Raw genomic sequence first — 21383 nt, forward strand, 5'->3', positions numbered from 1 at the left:
CTGCTTTATAATTATCTCAATCTATTGTAGACCATGATTAGATTATCCCCTCCCCCAAAGTTAAAGTGAACTTGGTTGTAACAGCTGAGAGCACAGTCCCAGATGAGGCTTGCTTGTGTGGAGCCTGTTAATAAACTGCACATATCCCAGTGGTGGGAAGGGTCTATCTTGTCTTAAGGTTTTTTCCACACACTTTTAAGCTTTTTGCATTCTTCTTAAATTCATTATTCATATCTTGGACTCAAATATTCCCATTAAAAAGTTCCCATTAGGATAATATTTAGATGGTATTATGCTTATTTGCATGTTAAAATCACGGGTTCTTAAATTGCCTTCAGAAGCCTTTTTGGCCCTTGGATTCTGCATGGTGCTCCTACACGTGACTCACTTGTCTCCATACACCAGTGCACTCTCTTCCCTTCTGCCTCCTTCCCCGGGACTTGATTCACTACTGTCCTCATGCTGCCTTAGCCTGGTCCTGCCTCTGCAGGGATCCCATCCCAGGTTCCCCCAGTATCAACTCTTTCTTAACCTCGCTTACGTGCGTTGAGAGGCGGAGATGGTGATGCATGCTGAGAGGTGAATGACCCTTTGCTAGCTTTCCTTGGTGTGACTGTGATATTATACAAACTTCTAAATGGTGAAACTTCAGATAATACAGCATGACAAATTCGGCAGTGATGAAATTCTTTCATCTCTGAATTTGGTTATTCTATGAAAACTTAGACCTGAATCACTGAAAAGAAGCTAGCATGAGGAGTGGGGGTTTGATAAGGAGATGCTGTGCACTGAACTGTGACCCCTGAAAATTCTTGTGTTGGAACCTTGCCCCTGAATGTGCTGACATTTGGAGTCTGGACTTTGGGATAGGATCGGGCTTAGAGGAGGTCATGAGGCTGGGGCCGTCATGGTGCCGAGATGCCTTTAAAGGATGAGAGACCCCTGAGGCTTGCTCTTCTGAGCCCTGTGGAGGCGGCTTCTGCAAGCCAGGGAGAGAACCTGCACCAGAACCTGGTCACGTCACTCAGATCTCAGTCTCCAGGACTTAGAAAATCCATTTGTTGCTCAGGCCACTTGGTCTGTGGTGTGGGGTCACAGCAGCCTAAGCTGATTAAGATTTCCATCAAACCGGGCTGTGATGGAGGAGGAGAGATGAGGGTGAGACCGTGGGCATGACGTACTACAGTTCCTGAGACTGTCAAAATAGATGTCCACTAACTCATTGGATATATCCATTCATACCCTACCTGGGATTTCTGGACAAGGGACAGAATCGGGACTCTCCGTAAGGCCCACTTTAAGGGGGCAAAGGGTGAGTGTTGAAGTCATCTAGGGAAGAAGCCTGTGAATGACCCATGACACAGGAGCACTCGGGAGAAGCAGGTGGGAACCAGAGATGGCAGGTAGACCTGCCTCCGGACCTGCAGCAGGTGGACACTGAGCCACCATGCACACTCGGCTGCTTTCGGCTTCCTGATTAAAATCTGCAGAGAAGACATCAGTAAATCGCTGGTGGATAGGCAGAATGTTGGAAATGTATGTCTTTTACTTCCATCATTTTGTGACTACAAGACCTGTGGAATTGTGAAAATGCACCGTGATTGTTGGTCTTGATGTTGAGGTGGTCATGATGCTCTGCCTAGAGCTTTCTGCCTGCAGTACCGAGGCACGTGGCTGCTGACCTTTTTTCAATATACTAGGAAGCTGCAGACTTGTGCATGATTCAGTATTGAGAGACTTCATCCCTAAATTATCCTTAGTCCTGTTTAATTTTGATATACTCTTGCTTTAAATATATTTTAAAATGAAAATGCATAGTGGTTACAATTAACACTGATTCTAATCTTCCAGTTGTTTTTAGTCTTAGACCTTAAAGATGAAGGACAGGTTCATCCAGGTTCCACCATAGGGCTTAGGAGTTCTCAGCACTTAAACAAGACTACTGAGAGTCACAGGAGTGAACAGCAGTAAGAAACTCGGCTAGATCTTGGGACAAACTGCATGACATCCTCCCACACAGCCTCTCGCCTACTGCTCTCTTCCATTGCTTGCTTGGCTGGCTGAGGTCCTTGTTTATGGGACAGTCACCTGGCGCTGAGCAGGCTTTGGGAAGACTGGACACTAGACTGCAGGGAACAGGGCATCACAGTGGCTGCCATTTTCAGAGGGACCAAGTGTAGGAGTTCGTAGGCAGAGAATGTTGGTTTCTTGACTCGGATGTATCAGGGCCAGGGTTGTGAATGACAATCAGTCTGGATTCAGGAAAATGTCTCATCATTGTTGTCCTGTGTTTTTTGAACTGTTTTTGAAAAGTTTTCAAGTCAGACTCTCCACTTAGTTATACTTGGCTATATCATAGTGTCCTGTCTGTAGACCTTCTTAAGCAATGTGAACTTTGGGAGTACTGACATTATTTTTTGCATCATGTGTATTTCCTTTCCTGTTGGTTGGGACAGTGTCTCATGCGTTTGTATCTCCAGAGGGAGCCTCTCGTCATTGGTGTGTGTTGATGAGCACATCAGTGAATGAGTGGGGTGTGCAGTTAGGCTGACCGTCGCCTGACTAGGGCTGAGACCGTGGCCCCTGCAAGCCCTTTGTGCCGGCGTATCAGGACTGCATGATGGCCCTTGTTATATCCTCAAAAAATCCAACTTTAGTTCACCAAGTGGGCGACTTGGGGTGCAGAGAGGATGGAGCGCCACATAGGGCATCAGCAGGAAGCAGGTGCACCCCAGCATAGCTCTCTTCATCGTGGGTTTTGGGGGAGTCCACTTGGTACAGCACCTAACGGAACCCCAGTGCACTCGCTGGTGTGTCTTCATGGCAAGATGTTAGCCTAAGACGGGAATCTTGGGGGAAGTACCCAACTGCCATCTGCAGATTGAAATCTGGAGCTTTGCACTGTAGACTGTTGTGGAGAAACTCGCCCACTCACTTCCAGCCTCTCACCTAGAACCACCTTCTCCAAGGAGCTGTGTTTTGGTGATTGTGGTGCTACATTGTACATGTAAACGTCCCAAGCAATTCACTTAACTGGACAGTCAGGGACAACTCTGCCCATGAGGTTACAGTGTAGCATCACATTTGTCCCTTTGATAATGCAAGACAAGGTATGCATATGTATGCCTTGGACTCTTGGACTCCTGGACTCCTGTCAGGGACAGGAATCTTCAAAGAGCAAGACATGCATGCTGACGTAGAGGCTCGCAGGTTCCCGTCACCACTGAACACAGTAAAAGGGACTCCTCAATGTTTTGCTGACATTGCTTCAGTATTCATTCCACCTCCACTCTAACCTTTGGTCCACTTGGGTTTTAGGTGCCACAAGGAAGGCTGCTCCAGAAGGCTCTCATGAAGGCTTTCAGGACTGCGTCCAGCCTCCTGAGGAATCGAAGGAAGGCGGGAAAGGCCAAAAGGTCAGTGCAGCATTGTAATGTTCCACCTTGCATGGAGGAAACGAGTCGGCAACTTGTGTTCACTTAAAAAGTTGACTGTGGGTGAATGTCGGAGAGTTCTGGATCTGACAGCTGGGGTCTCACTCAGGACAAGCTGGCCCTGTCACTCTGCCAGCAAGTTCCCTGCTGGCAGAGAAGCCTGGAGGTCTCTGGGGCCTGATGGGCTGTGCCCAGGTTAGTTGCCCTTTTGTAGCTTCAGCAAGTGTTTCCTGGACAGGGAGAGAACCCAGACAGCTTTGACCTAAGACTCTCAGCCTCATTTTTATGAGGCCCAGGAGGCTTCACAGAGAAACTTGAGTTAGAGCTACAGGGGGACCACAGAGCACCGAATGCCAAGACCAGCTTTGCTTTAGCCCGAGAGTTTCAGAAGTGCAAGTCTAGAGAGCAGTGCAGAGATGAGTGGTCAGGGTTTATCATGCTGCAGGTAATTGGGAAGGAGGAGACCTGTGTTTAACGTGCAATTCTAGGTGTTAAAGCTACAACTCCCTGGTGCTTTGAGATCTAATGTGGAGTGGGGAGAGGCATTATGTCAGCATCTTCGGTTGTGACCAGCCGGCAAAAACACTGTCTAGTTTCCTTGTATTAAGTCCTGCAGAACCGCACAGGGATTGGACTAGTGAATTCAAGACAAGTTTCTGGCCTATGGCTCACAGGCCTCGAGGGTCCTTAGTATCTCAGTTATTCCCTTTCGACCTGCGGAAATGGAGGTCTTCCCCGCTTGTTTTTGTTCCCTGTTAGATTTCAAGTTAATTTGTGTTAAGCTGAAATTTGAGACATTTTAACTCAGTCATGTTTTTATGTGTAACTATATATTAAGGGATTAGATTTTATCAAGCACCAAACTTGTTTTTTTTCTTTAAAAAACAAAAATAAACCTTGTAATTGAATTTTAACATCAAGGAAAGTAAGTTCATGACCAGCTCTCCGTCAGCTAATTCCTGGAGGACCTGCATGTACTGCAGTGGAGGGGGCTGGCCCTAGGGTATGGGGTGGCCTCTCACGTTGATACCACTGGTTACCTGTGGTGAGTCCTGCTTCTTCGCAGGGTGAAATAACATTAGAGAAGCACCGCGAGGCAAGCATATAAATCAGGGTTTACCTAAAAAGGGGTAACAGACTTTTCCCGGGAGGGAGAAGGGGGCCATAGCTGATATCCTGGTATCTCAGTATACCAAGAAGTGAGGATGATTTGCCTTTTTATATGTCCTAGGCTTCTTTTTTCTCCCACTCTCTTCTCTTCTCTTTCTCCTTCCTAGGAAATGCTAGATGGGACGGCCCTAAGGTGGAAAACAGGTGGGCTGGAGGGGCTGGGAAGAGGATCCCTGCAGGAAGGGGCTGTAACTAACTACTCCCTGTAGAGAGGGATCGTCCCTGGGCAGGTTATCTGGGTAAGGTGGAGGAGGAGCTCTGAAGGAATTAACCTCTCAATCTCTCCATTCTCTGGGTCTGGCCTTGGCCTCTCTGCCTGTCTAACTCTGGCTTCTATATCTTCACCTGAGGGCTGGCTTACCTGCCCTTTCTGAAGTTATGAAACAGATTGAAATTCAGTTGTCCTGTGGCCTGATCTTTTTTTTTTTTTTTAATCTGAAGCTTGGAGTTGTGCATTCAGGTCATGTCTGCCTTGGCTGCCCTGCAGAGCAGGCCCAGTAGGGGTGGCTTATCCTGAATCTGTGTCATAGGAAGGTTCAGGGTAAAGATGGGCAGGTCGGGAAGATGGGGAAGTTGGAGCCTGTGGAGGCAGTAGCACCTGCTGGAGGGGTTGGCTTGGGAATGGATGCCAGAACCTGCCGGAAGAGAGGTGCTAGAGTGGGCCCAAGGGCACTGAGCCTCGGTGGTTCTCCGTAGCTTCACTGAGGTGGTGGTCTTTCTTGAGGGTCACTGGCCTTCCTGTCTTTGATCTGTTCTGAAAGTTCCCAGCTGTTACTCCGTCCCTTTTTCTCATGCCTCCGTGGCTGGGGATATAATCACAGGTTGGCCTCTGTGGCCCACACGTCGTGGTTTCCTGTGGAGTTGTCCTCTCACATCTTATTATTCTGGGCATTTTTACTGACTTATTTCCTCTTCTTCTGTCTATTCTGGTGCTGAACACCCCCATTGAGCTTCCACATTTCATACTTTTATCGTTATAATTTGACTTTTGTCCCATAATTCTCTGCTAAAATCATTAAACCTTATTTTATGTTTTTGAGCACGTGAAGTGCATGTAGTTTGGAATCTGCCTGGTAACTCCATTTTGTTTTCTGTCTGTCTCTTGGTTTTCAGTCATATGTCCCATATCTCATGTGCCTGGTTATCTTTGGTTGGTCTTCTAGTCAGGAGTTGAGATGATCTGAAGTTGTGCTTCTGTCCCTGAGGCCCGGTGTCCCCAGGAAACTTAACCTCGGGTGCTGCTTTGAGTCTGTGGTTTATTTTTCCTTGTTTATCACCTGGCTCGCTGGGCGGTGTCTTCAGGTAGCGTGTGTGTGTGTGTGTGCGCGTGCGTGTGTGTGTGTGTGTGTGTGTGTGCGTGTGTGTCTGTGTGTCTGTCTACACTCTGGCCAGCTTTTCTAATTGATCACAGTGAAGAGGTTGTACAGGACTATAGTCCACCTTTAGGTTTCATTAAAAATGTAAGGTCAGGCAGCGGTGACCAAAAGGAGGCAGATTTTAAAAGGCTGCTGAGCGAGGCTTTATGGAGATTTCGCTCCCGGGCGGAACCCTCACACCAGCCGACCCTCAGTGGGTCTAAGGAGAAGGGTGGGGAGCGCCACCAGACTGGAATTTTTACTGGTCTTAGGGCAGGAAGGGAAGGCTTGGGACAGGAAAAGGGGTCTTTGGAGTCCCTTGTCCTCCTGGGGTGGGTTGGGGGAGCTGGCTAAGATCCAGGATTGACCAGGAGACCCTGCTGATAGGTGGTTCCCTGCTTGGTGGTTCTTTGCCGCACACAGGTTGCTTAATCACCTCAAACCGACCCAACAAAGGTGACTTCTGCAGACAGGGTTTCTGCTCTAGACCCCTCTGAGAAAGGAGCAATGAAAGACCAAGACAAGAGAAGGGCTTTCAAAAGGTGAACTTTCTAGTCCTTGTTTGCAAAAGATATTTGGGATGAATTTAATTTCTTTCAAAGAGTGAAAACGATTACCATTCAATGAGGAATTGTAGAATCTGAGGTAGAACTTCTGTTATTAATTCTTATTATTTATTAGCTTATTAACTTTTGATTCAGTATGTACTGTTAATGGGAGAAGTCGCCAAAAGGAGGAACTGGGAGACAGTGAACGAGAAATGACAGACCAGGCAGAGAGTCACACAGGAGTTCATCTGTCAGAGCTGACAAATAAAGGCACATCTCTCCATAGATGAGAGAGGCAAACGAGGCTTGGGGTTCGGGACTTTTATATGAGGCAGGCTCGGGGATTAGAGCCTGGAGGGTCCTAATGAAGTGGTTAAGGGTGGGGTTGGTATGAGGGAGTGGTTAGCCTTTCTCAGAAAAGCCCTTCAGCAGAAAAGTGAAATTTTTCTTAAAATGGCGGCTGTCACTTAAGATAGCTGTCCAGATGCTAAGCAAGGACCTTACAGTCACTATATAAGTCAGTGGAAAAATCAGACTTCCCTAATTGTTTTTGGTTTTTGTACGAGGGATTGAACCCAGGGGTGCTTAACCACTGAACCACATCCCCAACCCTTTTTATATCATTAGAGATGGGATCTCACTAAGTTGCTTAGAGCTTTGCTAAGTGCTGAAGCTGACCTTTAACTTGTGATCCTTCTGCCTTAGCCTCCCAAGCCACTGTGATTACAGGTGTGCACCACTGTGCCTGGCCTTGTTGAGCCACTTTTGAGTTAAGCAATCATTACCTCTATCCTCTTGGCTTATAAATTGTAGGTCACTGGCAGAGAAAGATGGTAGACCCCGACTGATGCTAGCACTCTGGTAAAGTACATGAATGTTTTTCCTCTAAGGTTTTTTATTTTATGACTTCTCGGTTTACTCTTGTTGTTGAACAGGTTATTAGCAGTGATTCATCCAAACGGCAGGTGATGTTTATTATTTTTTTCTTGGACATTCAACATGAGTGTTATTACACACTGAGGGAAGCTGCCACACCTCCTTGAGGACGACACACTTCCTAACTGTCCGTGTAGATTTCCTGTTGTTCATCCTGCTGCACGCAGGGAGATGGAGGCCTCCCGTGTGGTAGGAGCTTGGAGTGGCCCTCACTTGAGAGACGGCTTACTGAGGCCAAAGCTGCTCTGGATTCCACTGGGTTTCCAGTGGGCTGTGATTACTTTGATAAGCCTCTCTTGGCACAGCCAACCCAAAGTTGGCAGAGGTGGGCTGTGCTGGTTGTGACAGGTGTGGGAGCCAGCAGGTGTTACTTTATAAAGCCACTGGAAAATCAGCTGCCTCTTGATGGCCGTAGTTGATTTTTCAATTCCTATTAGCATGCTATTTTTTTCTTTTTATGTGTGAAAGAAAATATTTCTATAGAAAACATTAAATAGAATTTTCAAAGAGCTCCATCTTTTAGCATTATTTCCATGTCCTATACTGAATGGCTGATTTTTGCAAGCATTGTAAAGTACGTGGTTCAGAAATCATCAAATGTGTTTGGACTGGAGGTGGTGGAAGCAAGGGCCAGGTGGGGTGGATCTCCTTAGGCCCTCAGTGGTCATCTTGGGCCACAAAGGAGTGGTATACTCCCTCCTGAGCAAGATCTTTTGGGGCACCGAGAGGAGCCATGTGAGGCTGTCCAAGATCTACTGGTGGGCGGCCAATGCTCTGGGCAATGGAGAGTGCACAGGACCACTCTAAATACTTTTAGCTGCTGGTTTCTAAGGTCCAGTTTACCAAATGTTCCACTTGGCAGATATTTGCTAAATGATAGTATACCATGGTAATTTGCTTTTTAAAATATCAAATTAATCCCTTTGGGATATGTAGAAACTCAAAGTAACTTGCTGCACGAGTAAGCTTGAGACCTTGTGTCTAGAAGAATTAAAGTAACTTGCTGCACGAGTAAGCTTGAGACCTTGTGTCTAGAAGAATTAAAGTGTATTCAGGAGTGAAGGAACTGGGTGACAAAATCGACGCTTGTCCCTGGACCTGCCTGGTGCGGGCACCCGCTCCTCAGTGAGGGGGCGTTCGTTCTTCAGTTCCGTCCCACCTTCCCAGTGTCCCCAGAATGGACTCAGCTGATCGTGGACATCCTGAATGTGACTCGCTGTGCCCAGTAAGATGTGAAGGGGAGTCTTACGGCTTACTGGGAGAGTTCTGGAAAGTGTTCCCCCACTGGAGAGTCCTGGAGAGAAGTGGCTAGAACGGCTTGCACCCTGCATCAAAGCCAAAAGAGTGAAGTGCAGAGGAGGTGGGCAGGTGGGCAGCTGGGCAGCTGCAGACCCTGAGGCTCACTGCCCTGACAGCAGTGCTTGCAGACGGGCCACTGAGTCCTGTGAGGCAGGTGTCACCACTGTGCCTTTGTCCCCAGCCAGAACTCCTTATGGTGGGCGATGTCCCAAGCAGCTGGGGCGGTGACTGCCTGCCCCATCATAGGGTTTTAATTCTCTGCCTTTCCTTAAGCTCCTTAATGCTAGCTCTTAAAAAAAAAAATAATACAGTTCCACTCTAGGTTCTTAAGAAAATTATAGTCCTTAATGCTGGGCACTGCAAAAGACATAATCAATTCAAAGCAAACAATTCTAAGTTAATTGTAAACACTGCAAACACTTAATCATGACAGACCTATTACAGACACTCCCTCTGTGTGCTAAGCTCAAGAGCCTAAATATTTAGGAATGTAAGCTGTTGGACGTTACTCCAGGATAATTTTTTTAAAACTTTTTTTAGTTATAGATGGACGTTTATTTTTATGTGGTGCTGAGGATCGAACCTGGTGCCTCACACAGGCTAGGCAAATGCTGTACCACTGAGCCCACTCCAAGACAATCTTTAATTCTGTTTTTATTCCTTATTTTAAAAAATAATCAATAGTAAAGAGGGTGCATAGAAGAGTAACAATTGAAAACTGCAATTTAAAATCTAGGAGGCTTTACTACTGAATTTGTTAGAAAATAAACTGAGGCATTTCAACTAGCATTTTTTGCCATACGCTTCTGAGTTTGGGGACATAAGTTAAGATTTGGTTCATATATCAATGGAGAATCCATTAAAGAAATGTTGTTGTGATGGGTAAAGGTACGACTTGGGCAGTTGAAGGGGAAAGAAAGAAGGGCCACGTGCTTCTGCCCTTTTCAATGCTTTATTCACTCGAATTAATACAGTTCCACTCTAGGTTCTTAAGAAAATTATAGTCCTTAATGCAGGGCACTGCAATAGACATAATCAATTCAAAGCAAAAAATTCTAAGTTAATTGTAAACACTGCAAACACTTAATCATGACAGATCCATTACAGACACTCCCTCTGTGCTAAGCTCAAGTGCCTGATCTAAAGTCTCAAGCCTTAGGCCACGTCCAGCAGATGCACACTCAGACTGCCCTGATCAGGTTAGGGACCAAGGCAGGCTTCTCCTGGGGTGGAGCTGATGGCAGGCTGAGAAGAGGGTTATAAGGAGAAGTTGTGGTTCTCATCAGGATCAAGATGTGGTTGTGGAGCTTGAGAGCAGTGAGGACCATGCACAGGACCAGGCAGGTAAGAGCTGGGGTGTCAGTCATGGTCCTCATCAGGCTTGCTGGCATGTGGGCATCGCTGTCGGCTGGCTGAAGGTCTGCTCATTTGCTCCGTCACTTATGTTAAATTTGGGGGCTTCTGCTCGCCCTTTCAGTCCCTATCGGCTATCACCAGGTTTCTCAGTGACATCTTTCATTCTAGGGTCCAGGACATTTGGTGGCTTCCACACTGGTCTCTCACCTCTGACTTTGTCGGGGTGAAGGGTGAAGATGTCACTCTGAGTTTTATCAGGGTTGTGGAAAGTGACTTATCAGGCTATGCCCGATGACAATATTGGAGGGCCCTGTAGTCGTGACTGGTAGGAACTACAGTTTATTTTAAAATGGAATTACTTGGGCTAAGGCCCTTCTCAGGTTAATCCTTAGGTCGTCTTTAAAAGAACACCATGTACAATCACACTATGTACAGTCAGCTTGGCATAAACCTTTATCTTCATTGTCAGTGATCTTTTATTTCAAACACTTGTTTTTGAAGTTATACTATTTCATTTTTATGCAGAATTGTTTTCATTTTAAAGTATTTACAATCTGTTTCTCAAAGGCACTAAAATCTGTTAGTATTAATAGGGTTGTTGGTTCTTAGGGATTCACCCCCCCCCCCTTTTTTTTCTACATGGTTCTATTTAGGTGAATCTTAACTAAAGGAGGGACTGTGGACAGGAAACTGGGAGTCAGAAGCAGTTTGAAGTGTAGAATTCGTGGTGTAACCCTGGGAGGATTTGTAGGTGGTGGTTGCATCTGTGTCAAATAGCAGCACTAACCAGGAAACTCCACAGATTTGCAAAACCCCTCCGGGTTTTTTGGTAAGTCTTGGGTTGTTTGTAGAGTGGCTGATGAAAGGAGGGTCTTTCTGCCCTACATGTAAAGGTAGGCAACTTGGCCTGACTTTTAAGTACTAGGGATTTAAGTACTAGGGATGGAACCCAGGGGCACTCTACTGCTGAGCTGCATCCCCAGACCTAGACCTTTCTTTCTTTCTTTTTTTTTAAACAGGACCTCACTAGGTTGCCGAGGTTGGCCTAGAACTTGAACTTTTCCTGCCTACAGCCTCCCAGGTTGCTGGGATTACAGGCGTGCACCACGGTGCCCAGCAAGCGTGGCTTTTAAAGTCCACACCAAATGATTGACAGTGTGAAAGCATGTGGGCAGAGGTTCTGCACTATGTGGCGCAGTGGTGTCCCTACAGAGCCCTAGGTTTAGCCTATGAGAGCCCCTTGAAGGCGCCCTTGTCCCACACACTGAGGCACATCCTTCGGCACATCCTTTCCTGGAACAACGAGGCCTCTGGGCTCCTCCTTGCTACCCACTACCAGGGTCTGTTCTCTGGGATGGAGAAGGGGTGCAAAAGCAGGATCCAGGGCCATGTGCCACCCTTGCGGCAGCGTCTACCCTGCCCCTTGAACCAGAGAGGGAGTGTGTGTTGACCCAGGCCAAGGGTTGGGTTTCGCGGCTACATTTGATAAAGCATCTTGGATCTCTAGCAATGTGGGCATCAGTGGTGACTTACTTGGTTGTACACTTTGTTTGCTTTTCACTGTAGAAATCCACCCTCATCCAGGCCAGTGGGCCTTCAGAATTTACAATGATGCTGCGCTGATCACTATTATCGTAGCTTGAGAACATATAGAAAAGATGCTATGCTTTTTAGGAAAAATTACCCAAATATTAGGAGTCTCTGGAATTCTAAACAAAGATTTCATATAAGGAAGGAAAATGAAGTTATGAACTATTGATATAAAGAAGTACTTAGGTCCAGTTTTCAGCTTTATAGAGCGTGAAATCCATCAAGTGAAAGGCGGGGATCAACAGCATGAAGGACACATTGTGAGCTGCTTGGTTGTGAGCATGGAGCCTGGGGACATGGGCAAGGCCCTTTAGAAGAAGAATGACGTGGCCTCCAGGACTCCGATCAAAGAATATCCACAGGGAGAGGTGTGAGGGAACTTCTCCGGAGTTTATTTTTTGTCATATTTGACTCGGTCTGTTTAATTTTCTCTCTAGTTAAAATACATATAATTGATTCTGAGAGTGCTCATATATTTACATGGACTTATCAATAGCTTATCAGTAGTGAACAGATCACTAATCTTGGCACATATGTGGACTATCTCCTTACTTAATTTCTTTTAAAGGAAAAGTAGCTTTTACTATTTACCTAAAAACTGGTACCTAAACCCAAAAGACTTCAAAGCATGTTTTAAAATTTTTTATTGCTAATAAAACAAGTACATTTGTTTGACTTACCTTTGATCTTAGTAAAAGAAATCAACCATCGCGTTTCCCAAATGTCATGCTCTCCCTTCCCTCCCTTCCTCACCCCCCGCCCCTCCATTTCTGGAGCCAGTGCAGTGATCCAGGTGCCCAATGGCTTCTGGTTGGGGTGTCTCCTGGCCTATCGGGCTTTGTCACTGCATGGATCAGCACCTTCCCATCCGGGAAGAGTCCTGCCTCTTCTATTTCCATTGAATAACAATCAAAAACATAAAAGGCTTGTTTTCTTTTTGTAATGGGTACTTCAAAAAGGGAAAAGATGTGACCAGAGTGGAAAATAAACGTTATATGAATGCACTTGCAAACAGCAGCTTCAAGTTTCCAGCTTTTCTGGGGGCTGTCTGCTAGTACCGTCTTGATGTTTTTCCATATCTGAGACCTTCGTGCTGTAGGCTGGATGTTAGCGTGTGCTTATGCATTCATTTGTTCTTGGGTTGCATAAATATAGTGAGCCCATGAACACACATAAGCCTGTGGGGCCCCAATCCGTGCCGTCCTGCCAGCTGTGCCCTGCTGCCAGCGTACTGAGACAATCAGTGGACCCCTCACTTTGTGGAGGCTTCTTTTGGCTCCATCAGAGGCAGATGTACAGATGGTTCTTAACCTGTGACGTCCCGGGCTGGGGAACACCCACCGCACTGCTGTAGGCCGTTCCTTCCTTCCTAGTAAGATTAGGAAGGTCCCTCTTTTCTCTGAACTCGTCCATTGCCGGGTGACTAGCCTGATTCTCTCTCCAATTCTCTGCACAAGAGTTGGCCATGGTCTGAGGACTGCTGCTGTTAAGGTGTTGCCATTGTTGAGAAGTAAAAGATGTTCACGGCTGACGGCTTAATCCTCCACGGCTATACTCCGCCAGAAGTAAACAGATGTCCTGTTGCAGTGCTGGGGATTGAACCTGGGGCCTCACACTGGTAGGCTAGTGCTCTACTACTGAGCCATATCCCAGCCCATTTTTCTTTTGAGTTGGGGTCTCCTGGAGTTGCCCAAGCTGGCCTCACCCTCGCAACTCCCTGCCTCTGCCTCCCGCCTGGCTGGGCTAGCAGGCCCGAGCCTCTGTGTGGCAGAGGGAGACAGCCCAGGAGGCCCTCTGTCACCCATGTCCACCTGCTGCCCTTGGGCGCTGCCACTCCCATCATGGAGTCCAGCGTCCCCTTCTCGTCCCCATGGGTGTGGTGGCACCTCCACCCTTTCCCATCCAGGCTTTTGTGGGAGTTGTTAGGGTCTGTAAACAAGTCAGGATGGCGCCTGGCATTTTGCAGAGGGAGTGGTTTGTGAAGTAACGCCAGCGAGCCATTAAGTGTGGAGATTCCTTATTGGTTGACTGCTGTATCTAGTTTATGCTAACTAAGATAAGCTGTGTGGAATGTATATATACCCCTCCTGTCCTACAATAAACGGCTCCCACTCCTGCTGTATCAATGTACACAAGTTGTTCGTCACCCCCCCCGGTTATTTTGCTGCAGCCGGACTGCGGCAGAGAGTCTTATCTGTCCCCTTACCTCCACTTGGGACAGTTATTTGCTGCCCTAAGAGCTTCTATAACGTCTGTCACCTAGGCAACATATTGGTGAAGCCAGGGGCACTACTCGAGGCTCCCTGGAGCCACTGTCTTTCACACGCGCCTTCTGCAGGTCTTTCCCATGTGGGGGGCAGTGGAGACCCTGCCCCATCTGCCGACTCCTCTTCCTCCTCGAAGCCTGAGCTTGTCACTTGTTTCTTTAAGGTGCTGGGCAGAGCTCTCTTCCCTCTGCACTCTGGACTGTGCTTGTATCTGAGGAGGCCCTCGGAATCCTAGTGGCTTCGCGAGGGCAGGGATGACCTGACCACCTCTGTATCACCAACCTGGTCCTGTGATTGGTGCATTGCTGTGCTCACATGTATGTCAGCCCTGACAGGGCACTGTCCCTAGACATGGCCCATTCTCAGAGGGAACTTGAGTATGTCTACTCTGATTATGCCAGGGCTTCTTCCTCCTTTCTCAATTTTAATTTGAAACCCACCAAAGGCAAACTTGGAAGTTTCTTTATGCTATATAGCTTTATAAGCTTTCAGTGAAAGGCCAGCTGAGCCCGTCATGTCTTAGTCTTCACAGCCTTTGTCAAACCTCTTCCCAGGTGTGTAAATAGACATGCTGCAAGTACAGTGGCAGAGCGCACAGCCCAGCTAGGGGGCGCTTAACAGACGTGGGGCACGTAACGGGCAGAGCACACAGCATGGCTAGGGGGGCACTCAACAGGTGTGCGGCACATAGGGGACAGGGCACTGCACAGCTAGGGGGCACTTGACAGATGGGGCACGTACAGGGCAGACTGCACAGCACGGCTAGGGGGCGCTCAACACAGACGTGGGGCACTTACCAGGGCAGAGGTCACTGCATGGCTAAGGGGTGCTCAACTCAGACGTGTGGCACGCACGGAGACAGAGGGCACTGCATGGCTAGGGGGCACTTAACACAGACGTGGGGCACGTAGGGGGTAGAGCGCACAGCACAACTAGAGGGGCACTCAACACAGGTGTGCGGCACATAGGGGCAGAGAGCACTGCACAGCTAGGGGGCACTTAACACAGATGTGGGGCACGTACGGGGGTGGAGGGCACTGCATGCCTAGGGGGCGCTCAACACAAACATGCGGCACGCACGGGGCAGAGGACACAGTGCAGCCGGGGGGTGCTTAACACAGATGTGGGGCACGTACGGGGGTGGAGAGCACAGCACAGCTAGGGTGCACTTAACACAGATATGGGGCACTACGGGGGCAGGGGGCACTGCATGGCTAGGGGGTTCTCGACACTGGCATGGGGTACATACGGGGTCAGAGGGCACAGCATGGCTAGGGGGCGCTTAACACAGGTGTGGAGCACATACAGGGGTGGAGGGCACTGCATGGCTACGGGGTGCTTAATACAGACATGGGGCACGTACGGGGGCAGAGGGCACTGCACAGCTAGGGGGCGCTTAACACAGATGTGCAGCATGCACGGGGGTGTAGGGCACTGCATGGCTAGGGGGTGCGTGACACAGGCGCGGGGCACGTACGGGGGTGGAGTGCACAGCACAGCTAGGGGGCACTTAACACAGATGGGTACGTACGGGGGCAGAGGGCACTGCATGGCTAGGGGGCGCTTAACGCAGATGTGGGGCACGTACGGGGGCAGAGGGCACTGCATGGCTAGGGGGCGCTCAATACAGACCTGCGGTGTGTCCAGGGGCAGAAGGCCCAGCGCAGCCAGCGGGGACTTAACACAGATGGGTGGCATATAGGGGGCAGAGGTTACAGCACGGCTAGGGGGTGGTCGACACAGACGTGGGGCGCATGGGGGCAGGATGTACTGCACATCCAAGGGCTGGCTGTTCAGATTGGGGTGGTGTTTGTGCTCACAATGGGGAACACTCGAGGCAAGGACACTCGACCCTCACAGGCAGATCGTGGTCAGTAGCCTAATAGCCTCAGAGGGTGAAGCTAGGCCTGAAGAACCTCAGGGTCGAGGGGCAGGGCGGGGCGTTGGGCCAGCCTGAAGCTGAGATCAGGATGGAGGCAACAGCTGTTTGAGGGCCCCGCCATGAATTGGGGTTCCAATTTATGTTCCAGAAGCTCTGGCACCTTCCATAACAGGAACCCAGGTGCTTTGGGGCCTCTTGTGGACACTTTTTTCACCGGGTGGGGGCCAATGTGAGTAGAGCTCTGACCCACAACTATGGTCTCTCACACAGGACCCTTTTCTGTCCTGGCTGACACCTTGGTGCTCATATCTGACCTGTGTCCTGTTTACACTGGCCTGGCTATCTCTTTGGTCCTGGGAATGCTTCTTTGAATGCTCCCTGACATCCCAGGGGAATCCAGCTTTGCGGGGGGGGGGGGGGTAGCCCTTGCTGTTCAGCTGGAAGGTAACTTCCGCATACCACCACGTACTGCCGCAATAAGGGCAAAGACATTACCTACACTTCTTGAGCAGAGTTTGCTGCAGATCAGGAGGGCAGTCCTCCATCCCCAGGTCAGGTGAGGAAGGATTGAAGAACCAGGGACATACTAAGGGTCCATTCCTTGATCAGGGTCTAGGGTGTTACCCAAATACGGTTGCCATGGAGCATTCCCTGGCGGGTTTAGAACAAGCTCTGTAGCACCAGGCTGTGACTGAGAGATGGTCACTGTGGCGTAGGTGTGAGCGTCAGTGGGACTAGTCAACTAGGTGCATATCCAACTGTCTTCTGGAGAGGTCCCGGCCTCCCCATCTCATGGGAGCGTAGAAATTACATGTGCCAGTGCTGTGACCCCAAGAGTGTCAGCACAGATGCTGGGCAAATAAAAAGTTTACTCATTCCTTAAAATCTTTACTTGACATCCTCATTGTTTTCAGAAACTAGAAGTTGAGAAACGTGTATAAACCTTGCTAAGAGTAAGGAGGAGGAGGTTGTATAAGGCAACCATCTGTAGACCTGGAGGAGGTAGGTTTAGACCTGGAAACTGTTAAAGGTGATTGAGCCCTGCTTGTGTACAAGAAAGTTAAACTTATGTGTGTTCACTACAGTGCTGTGTCTGTAGTACAGGCACATAAACACATAAAATAGTTTATAGCTTTAGTTCTAGAATTTCAGTCAGGATCAGGCATAAGTATAAAAACAAAGACCCTCAGTGTATCTGCTTCCTGGTGGTATGAAATTCTTAGTTGTTTTGAGCTTAATTCAGAAAAGCAAAGAAACTGACAATTCTCATGAATTGGATTCTGCGTTGTTTTCACCAACAAAGACAAGGTCTCTCTAAACCGTCTATTCATAAAGATCACCAAAAGGTCAGACCATGAAGCCCAAAGAAGCTGACAGAAGAAATAAGAATTTAATTTTGAATATTTTTTTTCTATCATGCTCCCAACTGACGAGTCTAGAGCCCAATATCAAGAGCTGGACTCTGCCGTAGGTCCCTGGATCTCCATTCAGGAGTGAGGCATACAGGTCACCTAGCGTCCCCTTTTCCTGGACCAGGAAGCAAGACCCCAGCCAGAGCAGCCAAACTGGGAAAGTCAAATGCACCCATTAAGATGATGCTGTTCAAACTGCTGCAGTAGAGATGTTCCAGAGGAAAGGAAGGGGCTCTGGGAGCAGGCCAACTACATCACTAGCGAGTCTTACGCCCCGTGGGAGGTGATAGCTGTGGTCTTCTGAGTCGCTGACCAGGAGTGGAGTGGGTGTCGACTTGGACTCTGGGAGAGCAGAGGGTTCCTTTGGATTAGCCTCTTCTCAGAAGGCAGGCCAGGGAGGTTCCTTGACCGTTCCTCTGTTTTCAGGGACATAGGGCTCAGTTAACTAAGTTCAACTTTGTTGCAGAGAATCGACTTTCAACAAAATGGGCATATATAATGTACCTATCCAAGACTCAAATGTAAAGATCTATTCAATTTTTCAGCACTTAATTTGTTGATCTTTATGTTAGTTTGTCCTTTTAGTCTTTTCCAGTGACATTACATGAAATTTACTGACTAGGTTTGTGCATTAGTACTATCGTCTTACACTGTAGATTGCATTGGGAGTGGGAGGACCAGGTTACCCTTATTAAAGTAGTTACATTTCTCAGCTTCTTCATCACTGTGGTTGAAATGTGATGAAGAAAAGATTATATAGATAAATTACTGCATTGAGAAGTGGCTCATATTCCCCTGTAATTACATATGATGAAGATTGTGATTTACAGAACTCCTATTGTCAAGGCTGACTTTCAGCAGAATCATTGATCTTGTGGTGCTCTGGGAGTGATCTAGTGTGGCATCTCTTAGACGAGACCTTTGAGATGAAGACGAGGTGGCCATCGAGCGCGCACCCACACAGGAGCGGCAAGCCTCCCTGAGCTGGGCTTGTTCTGTCTACTGGCAGCAGAGTTTCTCTGTCTTCTGCATATTCTTGTGTGATTGTGGTGTTTTGGGGTTTCTAGTAGTGATAGCATTCTAAGCTATAGGCATTCAGCCTCTCAATTTCGATTGACCAAAACCTTGAGCGTGAATTCCATGGTCTGTCACTGTTATGGATGTATTTGATCTCCGTATGGAACTCGCGAGTCGGCGTCACATCAGTTGAATATAATTCTTTGTTCTTATTTATATGGTCAAAGTGAGACTCACAGATGGCTGCATTCAAACATTTAAGACCTAAGAGTTTGCATCCCATCATTTTGTCAGGCTCAAAACACAGAGTGTAGTCCTACCAGAAGCCCCTGAGAACCAAGAGTTCAGTAGCACTCGGATCCAGTTAGTCGCGGTCCGTTGGGACTGTTGGTCTGCTTTTCATTGATGACAAAACACTGAGAAAAAGCTAAAGGAGGGGAGATCTGTTCTGGCTCATGGTTTCAGAGTTTTAGTCCCAGGTCAGTGCTTCCATTGCTTTGGGCCTGTTGCAAAGCAGAAAATCATGATGGGGAGGGCTTGGCAGAGAAGAGCTGCTCACCTCAGGTGGTCAAGAAGTTGGGGGGGAGGGGGAGCACCACAGCTCCTTCAAGTAGCTCCTGCCTCCTACATCCTCCACCCTGCTCAGCTGTGAAGCCCTCGGGTTAATGCACTGATGAGGTCAGAGCTCTCATGATCCAGTTTCCCAAGAGCGATCCCTGAACACTGCTGCCCTGGGGACCAGCTTTCAAGCCTTGAGCCTTTGGGAGACGTTCCAGATCCAACGCATGCCACAGTGTGATGGCAAATATGGACCATCATCTGCTGAGAGCAGTCTGGCTTAAAGGCTGTCCAGTTATGTTGTTAACCTGGTGACTTGCATTCCAGTAACCCAGAGACTCAGCAGAAGAAACAGGAGAGACTCTTGGAAGCTCAAGGCTGTCATCTGCTGTTAGCTCTTCCTATTAACACGTGTTTCTTTCTCTTGATAAATTTCTTTAATGTATGTGACAGCTGTATAAAGACAGGGATAAAGCAATAACACTACCAGCCCCCTTCGTAATTAAGCCTTCTGTAAGAGCAAAGTTGGGAGAAAGATCGGTATGTTGTGTTGTTCAATACCGTAACTTCTCGTTCTTCTGGTTGTACATGATGCAGAGTTACACAGATCATGTAATCATATGTCCTACCCTCCCTTACGTCCCCTCTGTCTAGTCCGAAGTACCTCTATCTTCCCTAGCCTGCACCCACCCCCTGCGTTGTGAATTAGCATCCACATATCAGAAGACATTTGGCCTTTGGTTCTTTGGGATTGACTTATTTCACTTAGCTTGATATTCGCCAGCTCCATTTACCAGCAAATGCCATCATTTTTTTCCCTTATGTCTGAGTAGTTTCTTATATGTATATATACCATGTTTTACTTACCCAAGCAAATGTTGAGGGGCACCTAGGGTGGTTCCTATAGCTTAGCTATTTATTGTGAATTGAGCTGCTATAAACATTGATGTGGCTGCATTACTGTAGTATGCTCATTTTTAAGTCCTTTGGATATAAACTGAGGAGTGGGATAACTGGGTCAAATGTCAAATGTGGTTCCATTTCAGGTTTTCTGAGAAATCTCCATACTGCTTTCCAGACTGGTTGCACCAATATGCACTCCCACCAGCAGTGTATGAGTGTGCCTTTTCCCCCATATCTCTGCCAACATTTATTGTTGCTTGTATGCTTGATAATGGCCATTCTCTCCCTCCCTCCCTCCCTCCCTCCCTCTCTCCCTCCCCCCTCTCTCTCCCTCCCCCTCTCTCTCCCCCTCCCTCTCTCTCCCCCTCCCTCCCTCCCTCCCCCTCTCCTGAAGCTTAAGATACAGTCAGAGCCATCAGTCAGCATCAGTCTCATGTCAATCAGTTGCTTAAGCCTTTCAGCTAGTCTTTTAGAAGCCTTTACGCGCCAATCAAAAATGCATCCTGTTGTTTCTGAGACCTTCAGGGTTTCTCTCCCTCCCTCCAAAGCACCCTGTAGTTGAGCAGTTCTGTTTAGGGTAACTCTGTTCCACGTGGCTATTGTGACTTATGTTATTTGGGGACGGTTCACTTATTTTTTTTTTTAAACTGTTTCGAGGTGGAGGCACCTGGACTCCCTGAACTCAGATGGACCCATCTTTCCAAGCCAGTCTTAATTTCTGTCTGACCCACATAAATCTACAGCCTCTAGCAGGGTCCAGTCCTGGGCTCTGTGCAGTCCAAACGTTGCTCTCATGAACCTGTAAAACTTAAAAACATAGTATGTCGGGGTGGGAACCAAGAGGACTGACCAGCACCCCAGTTGCTGGAGGAGTCACAGACCCTAAAGGTGCTTCACTTGTTGGCTCGGTGCAGCTGCTGGCAGAATGGGCTACTTTGAATTCCATTTCTGACCCCAAAACTGTAGAAATTAAGACTTTCTTTTTTGTTATTTAATGTGGTACTTGGGATTAAACCCAGGGCCTTCTGGAGGCTGGGCAGTGCTTTACCCCAATCTGTATATATAGCCCTTGTTACTAAAGCTTTCAACAAACCATGACAAAGAATAGTTTGCTGGTTGGACAGCCCTCAGAACCAGAAGGTTCAGAAAGCTCCGCTCCACAGCAGGGCAGACGGTGCTTAGGGACACAAGACCTGATTGGCTGCCCACTGGCAGCAACAAACTGGGCCGGCTGGTGCTGGGCTGGAACGCAGCTCTCCATTACAAAAGTGGACCCTGAGTTAGGCCTTCATCTAGCCCATCACATGTGGACTCGAGGTACAAAAGCCACCTTGGGCCAAATTTAACAATTGCAAAAAATATAACTAGATTCTCTGTTTCTGCCACCAAAGAGAATAGATTTCTCTGATGCTTAAATTCACTTGTGTGGAACACCCAAACGATCAGCTCATACAAGCCAGTTTCTGCATGTCACTTTCTCCATAACTTATCCACGAAGGAAGCAAAACAAAGTTAAAGCTAGCAAAGGGGAAAGTTAAAGGTAGAGAAGGTAGAAAAATGGAATTCGCTGTTCTTCTACCACCACTGGTAGGATCCACCTCTGCAGGCAGGGAAAGCCACGCCTGAGCTCTGCCTCCCTGCAGAGCTCCGCCTCCC

At 47.9% G+C, this 21383-nt stretch overlaps 1 protein-coding gene across 3 annotated transcripts in view; it reads left to right on the top strand.

Moving 5' to 3' along the window:
* Mcph1 (microcephalin 1) overlaps positions 1-21383 on the top strand; it is a 198010-nt gene that overhangs the window by 36602 nt on the left and 140025 nt on the right. For all 3 annotated transcript variants that reach the window (XM_046460525.2, XM_046460532.2, XM_058584852.1), the window contains exon 9: positions 3319-3416. In XM_046460525.2, coding sequence (XP_046316481.1) covers positions 3319-3416 — 98 coding nt within the window. The remainder of the gene's footprint in view (positions 1-3318; positions 3417-21383) is intronic.

This window comes from Marmota monax, unplaced genomic scaffold (genome assembly GCF_021218885.2).
Source record: "Marmota monax isolate L192 unplaced genomic scaffold, Marmota_monax_Labrador192_F-V1.1 WCK01_AAM20220418_F8-fsc00310, whole genome shotgun sequence".
NCBI classification, from domain to species: domain Eukaryota; kingdom Metazoa; phylum Chordata; class Mammalia; order Rodentia; family Sciuridae; genus Marmota; species Marmota monax.